Consider the following 17,294-nt stretch of genomic DNA (forward strand, 5'->3'; position numbering starts at 1 on the left):
GAGAGAGTGACGTGTCTTTGTACAGAGATCAGCTGTTCGTCTGGTTTGAAGGACGTTAACAGTTTTGTTTCAGAGATAAGGAGATGTGAGGATGGAATCGAACTAGCGACGTTATAATTATGTGTTGTCCACACACACAAACACACACACACATAAACACACACACACATCTATGGTCTATTTTTAACCCTCAGCTCTTGGTTCGTATCTACATGTTCTGCTGCTCGGCATGCTGGGAGGTCAACGAGGACGCTGCATCGACTTCACACACGTTGGGCTTTGTGTGTAAAACGTGTCACATGTCACATGTCTGTTGTGTATCTGACATGTGATGCAGTTTATAACAGCTGATGGAGCTAAAAGCATGAGAACCCTAAAGATACAAGCATTGATGACAATACAGAAATACATTCACTGCTAAAGACGAGGTTGTACTTTAAAAAACTAGAGTAGAAATGTCCTTAAAGAGAATAAAGTTTGATCTTTAAATTGTTTCAAATGAAAAACATACATGAGAAATTAAAAAAATAAAATACTCCGTGTACTCTACCCGCTCAGGTACTCCATGTACTCTACCCTCTCAGGTACTCCGTGTACTCTACCCGCTCAGGTACTCCGTGTACTCTACCCGCTCAGGTACTCCGTGTACTCTACCCGCTCAGGTACTCTGTTCATGCAGCTTTCAGGATGACGACTGTTTCTTTCTTTAATGATCTTCTTGTCTCACATGAGAAGCTACAGTTCACTCACCTGTCCTGTGGGCGGAGCTACTGTGTGCTGGTGCTGTTGAGGTGTTCAGGTGGGAGGAGAACCTCATGGTGCTGAACTGAGTGAAGGAGGAAGAGGAGGAAGGCTCAGCTGCATTCCGCACAGGTAGGTCAGTCCACACCTGTACGCAGGTCAAAGGTCACACTTTGTACTACATATTCTTTTAAAAATACATTTATTCTGAAGGTTTGTGTGCGAGTCACTTCCTGTCGAGTCTTCAGAGGTTCTTCACGTAAAGTCAGCGTCTCCCTCCTTCATCCTCCCCCTCTCCCCGCTCCACCTCCTTCAGACGTGGACATCGTCTCGTCACCTCAGAGACACAAAGAACACATGAAGAAGAACTTCAGTCTCCTCAAGGATCCAGAATGTGCCGACTCAGCTTCACTGTTCCTCCTGCTGCTCCTCTAGTTTCTCCTCCTGCTGCTCCTCTAGTTCCTCCTCCTGCTGCTCCTCTAGTTCCTCCTCCTCCTACTGCTGCTCCTCTAGTTCCTCCTCCTCCTACTGCTGCTCCTCTAGTTCCTCATCCTCCTACTGCTGCTCCTCTAGTTCCTCATCCTCCTGCTGCTGCTTCTCTAGTTTCTCATCCTCCTGCTCCTCTAGTTTCTCCTCCTCCTGCTCCTCTAGTTTCTCCTCCTCTTGCTGCTGCTGCTCCTCCTCTAGTTTCTCCTCCTCCTGCTCCTCTAGTTTCTCCTCCTTTAAAGATTCTTTCGTTCCAGCGTCAGTTTGTCCAAACAGACTTTAGTTGTTCTTCTCTCAGCAGCTTTTGTGTGAAAATCTTCTGTAAACTGCAGACCGACACCAGAACTCCTCCTCCGCCCAGACATCTGATCCCAGACCAGCTCCTCCTCCTCCTCCCTGTGGTCTGTTTCTCATTTTCTCGCCTTCTCTTTTTGAGGGTGAATCTGAAGGAACATTCCTGCAGCGCGTTTAGTTTTCTTTCAGTCAGCTGATTGTATGTTCGGACCTTTGTGACGTTTGAACTTGTTGATCATGTGACCCTCTTCAGCCAGCAGAGGGCTCCACCTCCTCAGAGACCTGAGGTTTGGGTTTGTGAGAAGAAGAAGAACAACATGCTGTCTGTAGAAGGTGTTTGGTTCCTCCTAAATCATAACACATTAAAACAATAGTAGTCTGACAGGTGAACTCAGGTGTTTATTGGTCATCTGATAATATTCATTTTAATAGACAAATGATGATTATTATTATTAGAGCGTCTCTGTCAGCGAAATGAGAGAGGATTTACATCTGGAACACCCGTTTCTATATTTAAAGAAGTGTCGTCTGTTAGATTAAACCGGGGTTGTGGGTCATTGTGGGTCGTTGTGGATCCTCTAGACCTCCTGGGGTGTTGTGAGTCTGAACATCAGCTCCACTCTGTTTAAAATCTAAAATCCACTTTTATTAACATTCATTGAAACATTCAGTTACAAAAACATACAGAGAACAAAGTGAGTGGGTTCTTCAGAGAACATCTGGTCTTCTGCTCCTTAGGCTGTAACGAGGCTGACCAATCAGGAGACAGGAGAGGACAACAAGAGGTCAGAGGTCATGCAGACGTTTCGGTTGATTTGGTGACACCTGTGGTTACCACGGTAACACTAACAACATCACTTGTTTGAGATCTACTCCAACAGAGAAGAAGACGAGCAACACGTGTGGCGCAATCAGACGCCTCTCTGAAGCCCCGCCCCCATCGCTGTGATGTCAGAGCTAAAACACTCTAACAACCAATCAGAGAGGGTTCCATCATCCATCACCAGATCAGAGTTACCTGTCTGTCCTCCACCTGGATGCTGTAGACCAGAGCGGAGGAGGAGGAGCCACGAGGACGCCTGCCTGTTCTCACCGAGGCATTCTGGGAGGAGGGACTTTGCACTGAGGCATTGTGGGTAATGTATTGCTGCAGGGTGATGTCAGCAGCTGAGATCACTGTACTGCTGAGAATACTGTCAGTACTCCAACCTGTAGTACAAATACACAAATACTGTTAATACCAACAAGGCCAGCAATATGTGGACAGAAGGGTGCGACAGGTACTGACCAATGTGTGAGACAGGTACTGACCGGTGGGTGAGACAGGTACTGACCAATGTGTGAGACAGGTACTGACCAATGTGTGAGACAGGTATTGACCAATGTGTGAGACAGGTACTGACCGGTGGGTGAGACAGGTACTGACCAATGTGTGAGACAGGTACTGACCGGTGTGTGTGAGACAGGTGCTCACCTATGTGTGAGACAGGTACTGACCGGTGTGTGTGAGACAGGTACTCACCAATGTGTGAGACAGGTACTGACCGGTGTGTGAGAGGTGAGACAGTTCTGGTTGGTCTTTGGTCGGAGACACCAACGTGCTCCACACCTCCTCCTCCTCCTCCTCTCCTCCTCCTCCTCCTCCTCCTCCTCCTCCTCCTCCTCCTCCTCCTCCTCCTCCTCCTCCTCCTCCTCTCTTTATCTCCTCTCTTCTTCTTCTACTCTCTGTTCTCCTCTAGAAGAGATGTGATTGGTCAGTAACCTTCTGCTCTGTGACATCACCGGGTCACTTCTGATCTCACCTTCACAGTCAGATGATTCTTCTTCTGTTGCTCTGCCAGGGACTCTGCAGACAGACAGAGAGACAGACGGTCAGAGAGACAGACAGAAAGTCAGACAGACAGACAGGTGAGTGTACCTGCGTGCTGCAGCGCCTCCTTCAGGCTCCTCTGTGTCTCTCTGAGTTGCTGCAGCAGCTGTAGACTCTGATGAAGAGGATCTCTGTACACAACACACACATACAGGAGAACACACACTGCTACACACACCATGCAGCGCCTCAACACACTCACATACACACTGACCAGCTCCTACACACACACACACACACACACACACACACACACACACACACACACACACACACACACACACACACACACACACACACACGTTATAACAGCGACACACAGACCTCAGAAGCTCACCTGTCAGGTGTGACGTACTCACCACGTGTTTGTGTTCAGGATGATCAGAGCTCATCACAAACTGGTAGATCTTCCTCTCCAGGTAGAAGTTTACACACACCAGACTCAGCAACACCAACCTGCACACAGGTGAGGAGGAGGAGTTACCTGGCTGAATGTGCAGGTGAGGAGGAGGAGTCACCTGGCTGAACGTGCAGGTGAGGAGGAGGAGTTACCTGGCTGAACGTGCAGGTGAGGAGGAGGAGTTACCTGGCTGAACGTGCGGGTGAGGAGGAGGAGTTACCTGGCTGAACATGCCGGTGAGGAGGAGGAGTTACCTGGCTGAACGTGCAGGTGAGAAGAGGAGGAGGAGTTACCTGGCTGAACGTGCAGGTGAGGAGGAGGAGTTACCTGGCTGAATGTGTAGGTGAGGAGGAGGAGTTACCTGGCTGAATGTGCAGGTGAGGAGGAGGAGTTACCTGGCTGAACGTGCAGGTGAGAAGAGGAGGAGGAGTTACCTGGCTGAACGTGCAGGTGAGAAGAGGAGGAGGAGTTACCTGGCTGAACATGCACGTGAGGAGGAGGAGTTAGCTGGCTGAATGTGCAGGTGAGGAGGAGGAGTTACCTGGCTGAATGTGCAGGTGAGGAGGAGGAGTCACCTGGCTGAACGTGCAGGTGAGGAGAGGGAGGAGTCACCTGGCTGAATGTGCAGGTGAGGAGGAGGAGTCACCTGGCTGAATGTGCAGATGAGGAGGAGGAGTCACCTGGCTGAATGTGCAGGTGAGGAGGAGGAGTCACCTGGCTGAACGTGCAGGTGAGGAGGAGGAGTTACCTGGCTGAACGTGCAGGTGAGGAGGAGGAGTTACCTGGCTGAACGTGCAGGTGAGGAGGAGGAGTTACCTGGCTGAACATGCCGGTGAGGAGGAGGAGTTACCTGGCTGAACGTGCAGGTGAGAAGAGGAGGAGTTACCTGGCTGAACGTGCAGGTGAGGAGGAGGAGTTACCTGGCTGAATGTGTAGGTGAGGAGGAGGAGTTACCTGGCTGAATGTGCAGGTGAGGAGGAGGAGTTACCTGGCTGAATATGCAGGTGAGGAGGAGGAGTTACCTGGCTGAACGTGCAGGTGAGAAGAGGAGGAGGAGTTACCTGGCTGAACATGCACGTGAGGAGGAGGAGTTACCTGGCTGAATGTGCAGGTGAGGAGGAGGAGTTACCTGGCTGAATGTGCAGGTGAGGAGGAGGAGTTACCTGGCTCGAGAGGAGCGCTGCGTGGAGGTGAGGAGGAAGGAGGTGCAGAGAGCAGCAGCGTTGTAGCAGCAGGAGCTCAGACTGTTCGCCTCCATCAGGAGGAAACTCTGCAGGAAGGAAACTCTGTTGAAGAGTTCAGACAGAGACATCTGCTGCTCTCTGGAGACACTGCTGAGCTCAGAGAACACTGTCCGCAGACCTGACAGACAGACAAGTGGGGCGAGAGAGACAGGGAGGGAGAGAGAGACAGACAGGTTAGAAGAGAGAGACAGACAGGTGGGGAGAGAGAGACAGACAGGTTTAGAGAGAGAGAGACAGACATGTGGGGAGAGAGAGAGATACAGGTTAGAAGAGAGAGACAGACAGGTGGGGAGAGAGACAGACAAGCTGTGTGTGTTTTACCCTGGGTTGAGTCTCTCAGGGTGACCCTCAGCTCCTCTCCGTTGTTCAGGATATCCTGCTGCACCTGTAAAGCAGCAGTCTGGGCATCAATTAACTCCTCAGCCATCTGCCTGGTGGACTGAAGCTGTTCAGCTACACCTGCTGAACTCTCTGTCAACCTGAGACAGACAGACAGACAATTAGTATCACTCGATTCTTGTTGGTGAGCCTGTCAGTACAGATGTGTGTGTATGTTACCTGTACAGATGTTACCTGTGTGTACATTACCTGTACAGATGTTACCTGTGTGTACGTTACCTGTACAGATGTTACCTGTGTGTACGTTACCTGTACAGATGTTACCTGTGTGTATGTTATCTGTACAGATGTTACCTGTGTGTGTGTGTGTGTGTGTGTGTGTGTGTGTTACCTGTACAGATGTTACCTGTGTGTGTGTGTGTTACCTGTACAGATGTTACCTGTGTGTGTGTGTGTTACCTGTACATATGTTACCTGTGTGTGTGTGTTACCTGTATAGATGTTACCTGTGTGTGTGTGTGTTACCTGTACAGATGTTACCTGTGTGTGTGTGTTACCTGTACAGATGTTACCTGTGTGTATGTTACCTGTACAGGTGTCTCACCTGTGCATGGTGTTCTCAGCTCGACTCTGCCAGGTGTCAGACTGCAGGAAGTGACAGATGGAGTGCGTGTGGGTGAAGAACTCGGTGTAGGTGTTAAAGGCCACGACGTCCATACCTGCCGTACACCTGCTGACCTCTGACCCCTCAGGGCATGATGGGAAATCTCTGCCAGAGCTGAGAGAGATTTATGAACCGGTCATTCATCATCGATTTATTTTGTTGCACGTTTGTTAAAATCATGACGTCATCGCGATGCTGTGATGATGTCGTCATGATGCTGTTGAATTTTAAAACTAGATTTGACTGATTTCAGTTAAATAAATATATAATGAACTGATCGGGTGATTATAAACAAATAAATAAATGTTTAAAGATGATTATTTTTATTACGCATTAAATTTACTTTGGTAAGAAAACATGAACCCAACAGGCCACCGTAGTCCTGATACCTGATGGAACATTAAAATATTCATTCAAACATTAATTACAAGTACATACAGGCCAATACTAGTAAAGTATCAGAAGTAAAAGTATCAGAACGGCATGACATTATAGTATACAATATACATTACATTAATATAATATATAGAATATAAAGTAGCAGAAAATGGAAATACACAAATACTTCTAATTAAGTGTTTCTATACGTACATGTATATTATTATAAACAGCTATTGGAGACGAGCAGCTCATTTGTATTCATGCTGTATCAGCTCATTAGTATTCATGCTGTATCAGCTCATTAGTATTCATGCTGTAAAGTGCTCATTAGTATTCATGCTGTAAACTGCTCATTAGTATTCATGCCGTTTACCTCGTGCTTCATACTAACTATTAACTAACTATTTTACCTGCTCAGGTGACAGAAGGTGAAACTCAGCGCCATCCGGCTCTGGCTCTCTGACGTCATGTCTCTGCAGCGCGTGTCCAGGTGCTCCAGAGCTCGCGCCCAACACCCTCCATACCCGGACTGGTCCGCGAGGCTCCGCACGCGCCGCAGCTCCGTCCTCCCGAGCTCAGAGTCCAGACCGGATCCGGAGGAGAGACCGAGCAGCACCGGGCCGCTCAGCAGCAGCAGCAGCACGGACACGTGAGCCGCCATCTTCACCTGTGTGACGCGTACAGTCTGCTCAGCCAATCACAGAGCCAGGTTTTAACCCGGTCAGAGGTCCCGTCCAGCTCATCAGCCAAGCAGCTGGGAGCAGTGCATCATGGGAAGTGTAGTACTCATCGGTCTTTGTGGGCCAATAAATCTGATTGTGATGTAAAGTTTATTAATAACAAGAATCAGAGTTTCTGTTTAATAACTGCAGTACTTATTATTATAACTGTAATACTGAAGTATAAAGTATTACATGAACCAGTGAGATGTAGTACAGTATAAAGTACTACATGTACCTCTGAGGTGTAGTACAGTATAAAGTACTACATGTACCTGTGAGGTGTAGTACAGTATAAAGTACTACATGTACCTGTGAGGTGTAATAGCAGGTAAAGTAGAAGTACCTTGAAGTAGTACTAGTAAAAGTACAATCAGCAGACGGAGACGGTTCAGGGACACAAACGCTTTTAGTTAGAAAGAAAAATAAGAAAACAGGTAAAAACTAGTTTTGTCTACAGCGACAGTGTTTTTTGAAGTTTCACTGAATCCGACCAGAGTAAAAGCAGAATATTCATCCTCAACATGAGCAACTATGAAGTCACCACACACCACGACTAAGTCTAGAAACACAACATGGCTCGGCTGACATGGCGGCTTCTGGCAAGACGCACAATATTAGAGGCACTAAAACTCTGGAACATGCAAATATGGCGGCTGGTTACTGGAGGCTGCCGAGTCCGGTGGAGGGTTCACAGAGAAGGGGCGTTGGATTTATGCAGCTGCGTGACAGACAGCATGCTGACGGGTGGACCGGGGCCAGAGCACGCAGAGAGGGAGGGGCATCCAAAACGACGTCACCTGTCGGTCAGGTGAGAGGACGAGGCACATTTATCGACATTCACTGATTGGATGATTTCTGGGCTTCGTTAAAGTGCTGGAGCCTCCGCATGTGGACTCCACGTCAGACACTCTGGATCCTGGACTTAGTTAAAAAAATATCTCATTAATAAACTGCAACTCCCAGGTTGCATTTCACCGACAGACAGCCAATCACAGAGCTTCACGTTGCCGGCGTGCTGAAGTAAAAGGGTTTCTACTGGTCTGTAAATGGTTCTGTTCGTAGAAACTCAAAACCTGTTTGTATTGACGGGTCACTGGTGACAGAACCTCTACTGAGCATGTGCAGTGAGCTACACAACGAGGAAGCATTAACGTTGTACTAGTAAAAGTACAATATGTACCTCTGACAACAGTTCTCTGTGTCTCTGTACAGAGAGCTGAAGCCCCGCCCCTTCCTGTTGACCATCACTGGACTTCAGAATAAATGTGTCCCGTCATCAACGTTGGGAGACGAATTATTTGATTTGGTCCCGTTGGAATTGTGCCGTGAATTAACATGTATGATGTTTGTACATTTAAATACACATTTTGTACGTCAGGAAAGTCATTAAACTGTGAAAATACTTGTACTTGTTACCAGGATGTTTTATCACCAACAAGTCTCACTCCTTCGTTCTCTTCCTGATGAAACACATCAGGAAGAGAACGTTACATTTGGAACAGAGCTAGCGCTAACAAGCTAAGCTAGCGCTAACGAGCTAAGCTAGCCCTAAGCCTAACTAGCTTGGGTTGGTGATTGTATCACACAAAACTAAACGACACTACGACAGACTTTTAAACGTACAAACATCGTCTGTGTAATTAAGAGCTCAATTCAAACGTTGACTGCTGTACGTCCTTTTTTCCCAAATAAATGACCGTGGGAAAGGGGCGGGACTTAAGCCCACTTTTTAGTGGTCCAATCAATGAGAAGGATTTGATTTAAATACCTCTTGTAACTGTTTCACAGAGGATGAAGACTAACTTCAGTGGGGCTTTAAACATCTGAGACCTTCTTGTTGAACCTGGTTTCTGGTCCGGTGACCCTGATCATGAGTTCATGTTGTCATATTGAGCTTTAAGAACATCTCGTCTTCCTTTGCTTTTATCGGTTCATCCTTCAGGATGTTCCACGTGAAGCTGAACCGGACCTCGTTCGGGGTTCTTTAACGTCCCCCCCACCCCCTCAATGGTGGACCCGGCGAGGTGGACCTCGAAGGCCTGCAGGGTCTCCGAGCGACATGCAGGCGGGTTTGATTGTACAAACTGGAGGAGTGCAAACTGTTCCAGACATTCAACACGAAGACGATAAGAAATGAAGTCCATCTCGACCACTGCGGACTGAAATAAAGCTACTGGGGTTAGGTGGGTTTGGTTCGATAGTAAAGGTGCTTCCTTTGGAAACAAAGACAGATTCAATGAAGACCAGAATGGAAGAAGAATCTCTAACTGGAAGAACAACTCGCTGCGTCTGAAACACTTGAAGAAACTAAAAGTTGTTCAGATATTTCAAACAATATTCAAAAAGGATTCCAAAGACTTCAGAGCGAGGTGATGGATATGAGTCCTCGTGAATCCGCTACCTGTAGGGGGGTCAGTCTGGAAGAAGATGGAACCCTTACAGACCTCCATCTTTTGTTCATGTGAAGGTCTGTAAGGAACCAGTTTAAGGTGCAAACCACCGCCCCACATCACCTCTGAGGCTTCTGATCCAGGACTAGGTTCAGCCAGGAGGACGAGTCTCTCAGACGGGTTCACAGGGGACAGAAACAGTGAGACAGGAAGTCAGATTTAGAGATAATTTGTCTGTCCGTCTGTCCTCTGTATTACTGTTGTGTCCGGTGTGAACCCGTGAGTGAGACAGGACTTTAAATGAGGGACAGTCAGTCAGCAGCACGGTGATGAGTGAAGGACCATCAGTCAATGATATCAGAGTTTAAAGCTGTAAAACAGAGACAAAACAATAAACTATCAAAATACGGAAAACAAAAAGAAAAAAAGGGGTTTATATTTCGGAAGCAACGTTTCGTTCAGAATAATGTGTCGTTAAGCGTTTTTAGTTCCAAACTAACTCCCCCCTCCCCTCGGAGACTAGCGGGACACAACAGCTGCCTTTTGATTATATATACACACACTTTTTTTCATCGTTTTTTGTCCTCTTTGTTTTTCCTATAAAAAGACACGATCCGTCCTCCTCTCCAGATCCAGAACTTCAGTCTCCAGACACCATCAGACGGAGTAGAAGCTGCGACAGTCCTACAGCTCTGAGAGACGTTATCCTTCTTATCTGAAAACAGTGTAAAATCATTTCACCTCCATGAAGTCCCGCTCCTCTTCTACCCGGTGATGGACTCAGTCCGTCAGGCGACCGGTCAGTCGGCCCGACCGATCAGCTGACTCTTTCGCTGACGGCAGTCCGAGACTCTACGGTCTCCTCTCGGCTGGGACAGGGGACGGCGGACTGGGGGACGATGTCTCTGAGCTCCGCTGCCTCTGGCTCCTGCCCCCGGAGCCTCGCCCTACCGTCTGTCCCAGGAACCAGCCCGACCCCGGCTACTCCTGGAGGTCCAGACGGCGTGGAGCTGGGAGGCCTCACGGTGCTGTTTGACCCTCTTTCTCCTCCTGAAACCTCTCTGCTTTCCGAGGCCACAACCGGCTCCCGTCTGCCCTCCGCCCCGAGGCCTTCCACACCGACCTCTCGGCTCAGCAGCAGGCTTCCTCGGCCGGCCCGCGTGGTGCTCAGATCTTGGGGCTGTTCACTCTGGTTCTGTGGAGCCGGGCCCAAGTTGGTCCTGGTTAGGCTGGGAGATGGTCGGGGGGATGAGAGGTGCTGCACATGGGGCCTGTTGAGCTGAGGGTGGGGCTGTGTTTGAATTCGCTGAACATGTGGTTGTGCTTGGAACTGGGGTGGTCTAGGCTGGGAGAGAGACTGTCTGGGTTGTGATCTGTATTGAGTCTGGATTTGGTGTTGCAATGGGTGCCTTGTCAGGGGTTGGGGCTGCGCTTGATGCCTGGGTTGCAGGTGAGGTGGAGTTTGGGCTGGGGTCCTGGACTGGGGGTGATGCTGAGTTTGGGCTGGGGTCCTGGACTGGGATTGAGCCGGAGTTTGGGCTGGGGTCCTGGACTGGGATTGGGCCGGAGTTTGGGCTGGGGTCCTGGACTGGGATTGAGCCGGAGTTTGGGCTGGGGTCCTGGACTGGGGGTGATGCTGAGTTTGGCCTGGGGTCCTGGATTGGGGTTGATGCTGAGTTTGGGCTGGAGTCCTAGACTGGGGTTGTGGCGCAGTTCGTGATGGGGTCGTGGGCTGGGATTGAGGTTGAAGTACTGTTGGAGACTGGGTTTGTGGATGTAGATGCCTTGTTTGGGGTGGATGAATGTGCAGGATGGATGGGGACTGAGAAGGGTGCGACTGAGGTGGAGCATGCTGTGACTGGGCTTTCTGAGGGGAGGCCTGGGTCTGACTGTGGGTTTGGGGTGGTGGTGGTTGGGACCTTGGTTGGGGCAAGACATGCCTGGTAGGAGAAGGCTGGGGTGCTGGGTACTGAGGCTGGGCTTGGGGCTGACTGGGAGTCTGGGGATGCTGTTGGGAACGGGGTTGTGGTTGGTGCCGAAGTTGTGGGGCAGGATGCCGAGGTTCAGGCGGGGTCTGAGGGGCAGATTTTGATTGTGGTCTTGGAGGAGCTTGCTGGGTGTGCTGCAATTGTTGGGTGGTGGGCTGAGGCACAGTCTGGGGCTTGGCTTCAGGCCCGGACTGGCTGGAGGGTGCTGGGTGTCCGGAGGCTGGAGGGGGAGGAGGAGGCTGATCCAACGTAGAGGCAGAGGAATGTTGGTGGCGATGATGATGATGGTGGTGGTGGTGATGATGGTGGTGTTTGTGAGGCGGCCGGTCCTTCCTTTTGTGGCTTTTTGATGGGCTGATGCTACTGCTGCTGCTGCTACTTCTTCCTCCTCCTCCCTTATCACTGACGTCTTCATCTACTTCCTCTCCTCTGCTTCTTCCTTCTCCTGCTGCTATTCCCGTTTTCTCCTTGTGCTTCCTCCCTTTATGCATCTTGTGTCCGTGTGGTTGGCTTTCCTCTGAAGCAGTGGGCTGCTTCTGTGATTGTGATTGGCTCTGCTCAGAGGGGGCGGGCTGAGGTTCTGGGGTTGGAGCTCCCTCCCCTTTACCTGCCTCCCCCTCTACAGCGACCCTTCTTTCAGTCTCGGTTGTCGTAACGGTTGGAGTCTGAACACTTTCCACCTCCTCTACTGTCTCTCTCGTTTTACGTTTCTTGATTGGCAGGGCTGTTTCCTGGACGACGAGTTTGGTGGAAGACTCCTTGACTGCTCTCCGTTTGGCCTCTGCAGCCAAAATAGCCGCAGCAGCGTAGTTCCCGGCTGTTGAAGTTGATGCCGTGGGGGTGGATGGCGCGGCAACAGATGATGCTGCTGTGGCTGAAGCTGGTTTCCTGCCCCGTTTCTTGGGGGTGGTCTGTGGTGGAGCCGGAAGTTCCTGTTCCGATTTCCTCTTCCTGCCGGGACGGGACTTGGGCACCGGGGCCGGAGACACCACCTGTAGGGAATTACAACATCAACAAGTAGCATTAGCATCAACATTGTTACTGCATTTGAAAAAACGAAGAATAATAACATATTGGATTATGTACTGCAACAAGGTCCAACTCCCGGAACCCCTCCAGTGTCCCTCAAGAATAAACTGCTGGTAGAATCAGGAGTTTATAAAGACGTTCCTTCCATCACCTGAAGGTTTCCCCAGTCATGACGAGCAGGGTTAGGGTTAGTCTAGGTCCAGGTTTGTCTAAAGCTTGGGGCAAAGTCCCGTCTCTCTTTCCTGGGTCCTTTGCTGGAACCTTTCTCAGGCCCAGTTCTCTAATCAACCCCTCAAGACCTTTTTCTTTCTTCGGTCTGCACAAGCTGGTTCTTTGGTTGGAACCTCAACTGGCACCAACGACCTACAGGCCACAACTCTGAGCACCTGAAGGTCCACACAGATTCCACATCCACACCCTCCCATGGGAGACAATGAAACTCCTTCTAAAAGGTGGAAGTTGAAGACATTGAAGAACAACTCCTCAGCCAGTTCACCCTCACTACAAGTTAAGATTTAGTATTAACTGACTACCAGGTGCTTCTTACCCGTTGGTAACTCTGCTTCATCAATAAGGGTTTCTGGTACCAGGTACACTCAAACAGTTCATTCAGTGTTCGTTATAGACAGCCTGTTCCTGTTCCTGTTGCCCAGCTCTAGGTGGGAGGTAAAGGTCTTTGAATGAGAAGCAAACCTTGAAGGATTGCCACTCACCTCTTCAGGAAGTCCTTCCACTCAGCACTTATTGTATTGTTGTTTGTTTGTGTACTTCTCTCTGCTTCATGCTCTTAGATGCTTGTTTAAAAAAGGAGATGTACTTATGACTTCTGGTGACTAGTAGTTCTCTTCAATACCGATGCTGAATACACTTATTGTAAGTCGCTTTGGATAAAAGTTTCTGTTTAATGACTGTAATGTAATGAAATGAAATGTAATGTAACCCAGGTTCTCATCCTCAGGTCAAACACCCGCTTTGTCAAAGCTCATTTTTTGTGAGAGGTCGGAACTCTTTCACATTGAGATTTGTTTTGCTACTTGAAAGCTGTAGTTCTCAGTAAATTGGAGGAAGTTTCTCGGGTAAAGTACTTTCAGAGTATTGTTGTGTTCCTGAAACTGAATCTCTGATGAATGTATAGATCCCGGATGACCAACCGATCGTACCTTTGAGGCAGTGGAGGATTCTGCCTTACTGAAGGGCATCTTGACCAGCAGTTTGCCCGGAGTTTTCTCCACCACACGTTTCATGGCCACACCCTCCGTAGCCTGTCGCACCTTCCCACTGCCTAGGAAACAAGAGGCACTGTATGAACTCTGCTAACCGATGACTTCAATTACACACCTTCAGTTACATTCTTTTTTAAGTAAGTCAGTACCTTTGGGCCTCCCCCGGCCTCGTCCCGATGGTTTCACCACCTTGGCTTTCTTGGGGGGACGCTTCTCGCGGCGGGAGGGGCTTCCACGTCCGGTGACGGTGAAATCAAAATCGTTGGGGTCGGTGGTCGTATCGCCGACCTTCTGGAAGTAAGCGATAAGTTCAACCTTGGAACGAAACGCTTTTCCCTCCGAGCTGAAGGAAGAGAACCGACAACACGTCATCTGTAACAACAGTTCACATCACCGGATCGTGAAGAACCGGCACAAAGACAAAGGTGGGTTTTGGTTTTACTTGATCAGGTAGACGTCAAACTTCCCCGCCGAGCGTCCGGACTTCCTCTGTTTGAGTTTGCGGGTCCAGCCTTCAGGCAGCGACGGGTCGTCGTACAGCGGCCCACGGTCCCGTATGACGGAGCGCCGCTGCCTCGGAGAACCTGCGGACTCACTGACGGCCTCCGACCCCAGATCTGAGGGGCCCGCCACCGGCTCTGAGGCCTGCGGGACGGAAACGACACGGAATCGGTTTAAACTGGATCACGTTGTTTAGTGATAGCTGACCTCCCGTTGTTGCAACACACCTGCAGACTTACCTGGGTCTGTGGCTCCGCCCCCGTCTGCAGCACAGCTGTGGTCTCCGCCCCCCGGTCGGCATGGCGACGCTCCCTGCGGGCCTTCTTGGTCATACTGTGGGACCGGTCTCTCTCTCTGGAGGGGGGCCGGGGGTCGACAGCTCCCTCCTCCTCCTCCTCCCTGTGGGAAAAAGGAGATGACATCATGCCCGTTAACGTCACTGATGACATCACACGGTTTTTGACGTGTAGAAACCAGGAAACCCTGAGTTTGACTCATCAACAGTTGATCCAAAGATTTTTAGTTTCCTGATCCCGACTCAAACAAAGATGGCCGCTGGTGATAAATAACACGCCTGCATGCTCAGTTTGTGAACGTGAAACTAATTTAAAGTTATTCTTTTGAAGCAAAACGTTTGGTACAAAAAATGTACTTTGATTTTATCGCTTACTTCCAGGTCGGCGACACGACAACAAAACATATCCGATCGACGTTTGTCTTGGTTGTAATTAGCTTTGATTGAGGTTTACGACATATTTGATGATATAATCGATATATAACGATATCATGAAGAATAAAGAAAGGGGAACATATGGTTCAGCGTTATGGTGGGTGTACAGATGTAAGTTATGGTGCTGCTAGATTGCTGCTAGACCGCCACGTTTATACAGCTGCAGCAGAAAGACAGAATATGTCTTTAGATAAAAACACAGTTTGTACATTTTAAAATGATTATGTCCTCAGAAGGTGGATTCGTTGTTTCTGTGAGTTATTCAAGAAAATGAATCAAATGTCAAACTTTATGAACGGAGCTTCAAAGCTTCGTCTGATAAAATACTGGACCGGGTACTGCCGAGTACGTGAGTCTACGGACCGATCGGATGTCACCATGAATCGAACACGTTGGACCTTCATCCAATCACAATCAACCAGTTAAGGGTCCACTCGCCGTGGGACGGCACCGGGAGCTCCTCCTCCGGTTTGAGGTCAGGTTTTTTAGCCGCGTCATCACGATTCATATTTACATATAATGTGTTTGAGGTTATATTGTTTACCAGAACCCAACGTTCTTCATGTTGCTCTGAGCTGTCTGATGTTACTGATGTTCAACATCTGTTCTTCTTCTTCAGCTCTGGAAGCTGAGAGACGAAACCTTTGTTTACGTTTGTTACTTTGTTTAAAAACAAAATATGTCAGAGATTGTTACGGATTTATTAGATCTGAGTGTGAGGACGGAGGACCTGAACCCTCCAGGATCTGGTCTTTGTCAACAGAAACAAAGACGGTTTGTGACGATTGTTGGATCAGACCGTCAGACCTTAAGACCGTCAGACCGTCAGACCTCCAGACCTCCAGACCGTCAGACCGTCAGACCGTCAGACCTTCAGACCGTCAGACCGTCAGACCGTCAGACCTCCAGACCGTCAGACCGTCAGACCGGCAGACCTTCAGACCGTCAGACCGTCAGACCGTCAGACCTTCAGACAGTCAGACCGTCAGACCTTCAGACCGTCAGACCTTCAGACCGTCAGACCGTCAGACCGTCAGACCTTCAGACCTTCACTACTTCTCAGAGTGAAACGTCTTCAATCTCAAAAGTTCAAAAGATCTGAAACGATCAGAATCTGATCCATTTATTAACTATTAATGTATTCATATATTAATGTATTCATATATTTACTCTGTTAGTACTGTCCTTAAATACACCGTTGACATACTTATACTTTACTTTAGTATTTACACTTCTACTATACTACAGTAATTTAAAATGCAAAGTTTAATTTGTGAGTATTTATATACTAATCTACTACAATAGTACACAAAGTATATGTAATTATACTTTGACAAACATTTAAATACTCATGTATATATATATTAACTAGTGATAATACATGAATAAAATAACACCCTTGTACTATAACGAGTACTTGTGTTACTACATTTAGCTGATAATACTTCAGTACTTGTAATCTGAGTACTTCTTCTTTCTCTGGTCCTGACCCTCATAGCCCTGGACCCTCACCGGGTCTCCACCCTCAGGTTGAGAACCTGTGTTTATGTGATGATGCAGGTTAAACTCCAACACACACACACACACACACACACACACACACACACAGCTGCTGCCTGGCTCAGCGGCACTGAGGCAGCGGATATGAGTTATATGACGTGTGTGTTTAGACCGTTTAGACTCTGTTCACTAACCCGGGTTAGTGAACAGCCGGATTAACCCGGGTTAGTGAACACAGTCCAAACAGCCGGATGAAAACAGTCTGTGATGCTAACGTTAGCCTGTTAGCTCGCTGCTCGTCTGACGGACACCTCTCCTCCTCTCCGCCGCCGACCTGACCGCCACCCCGGGTTAGTTGTGTGTGGAAGTCCGCCTTAGCTACGGAGGATCTATAAAGCTAACAGCGCTAGCTACAGCAGCAGCTAAAGTACCAGACTTAGCTAAGTAAGTTGGTGACGTATTCCCGCTAAACCCCGCTCCGCGGAGACAGGCCGGGGCACAAATCAACGCACTTTTTACTTCAATAAAAACACACGACAGAGATCGGTGTGCGGCGGTCGGAAGCGGCGGAGCTTTAACGGGAGGATGAAATGTAAAAAAAAAACAAAAAACACTTACAGTCTCTCCTCTCCGCTCTCCACGGCGGCCATTTTTATTTAAATAAATAATTTTATATTAAAAAAAAAGAGCCTCCAAACATCTCTGCTGCACCCCGCCCCCTCCGACTCCATTTCCAACCGCCGTCAGTCGGCCAGACATCGCGAGATCTGCACGAAGATGAGGTCAACAACA

General features: G+C 48.8%; 3 protein-coding genes across 3 annotated transcripts in view; all 3 read right to left on the reverse strand.

Moving 5' to 3' along the window:
* The window catches only part of fgd1 (FYVE, RhoGEF and PH domain containing 1), a 27,351-nt gene extending 24,217 nt beyond the window's left edge, over positions 1 to 3,134 (reverse strand). The window contains exons 1-3 of the mRNA XM_068732199.1: positions 2,810 to 3,134; positions 2,540 to 2,730; positions 751 to 1,803 (exon numbers count right to left, since the gene is read on the reverse strand). Of these exons, the coding sequence (XP_068588300.1) occupies positions 751 to 817 (67 nt within the window). The 5' untranslated portion in view covers positions 818 to 1,803; positions 2,540 to 2,730; positions 2,810 to 3,134. The remainder of the gene's footprint in view (positions 1 to 750; positions 1,804 to 2,539; positions 2,731 to 2,809) is intronic.
* On the reverse strand, positions 1,297 to 7,090 carry LOC137888690 (uncharacterized). Its single transcript, XM_068732126.1, has 10 exons — positions 6,830 to 7,090; positions 5,979 to 6,152; positions 5,357 to 5,514; positions 4,955 to 5,153; positions 3,751 to 3,847; positions 3,440 to 3,611; positions 3,324 to 3,367; positions 3,067 to 3,256; positions 2,540 to 2,730; positions 1,297 to 1,461 (listed from the first exon to the last, which is right to left on the reverse strand). The coding sequence occupies exons 1-10, from the start codon at positions 7,078 to 7,080 to the stop codon at positions 1,297 to 1,299; spliced, it is 1,641 nt and encodes a 546-aa protein (XP_068588227.1). The 5' UTR covers positions 7,081 to 7,090.
* Positions 7,091 to 7,528: 438 nt separating this feature from the next.
* mecp2 (methyl CpG binding protein 2) lies at positions 7,529 to 17,228 on the reverse strand. Its single transcript, XM_068732104.1, has 6 exons — positions 17,121 to 17,228; positions 14,512 to 14,671; positions 14,214 to 14,416; positions 13,921 to 14,114; positions 13,709 to 13,830; positions 7,529 to 12,511 (listed from the first exon to the last, which is right to left on the reverse strand). The coding sequence occupies exons 1-6, from the start codon at positions 17,150 to 17,152 to the stop codon at positions 10,349 to 10,351; spliced, it is 2,874 nt and encodes a 957-aa protein (XP_068588205.1). The 5' UTR covers positions 17,153 to 17,228; the 3' UTR covers positions 7,529 to 10,348.
* Between the last annotated feature and the right edge of the window lie 66 nt (positions 17,229 to 17,294).

This window comes from Cebidichthys violaceus, unplaced genomic scaffold, assembly GCF_023349555.1.
Source record: "Cebidichthys violaceus isolate CVI_PGR_0920_01 unplaced genomic scaffold, fCebVio1.0.p SCAF_57, whole genome shotgun sequence".
In the NCBI taxonomy this organism is placed as follows: domain Eukaryota; kingdom Metazoa; phylum Chordata; class Actinopteri; order Perciformes; family Stichaeidae; genus Cebidichthys; species Cebidichthys violaceus.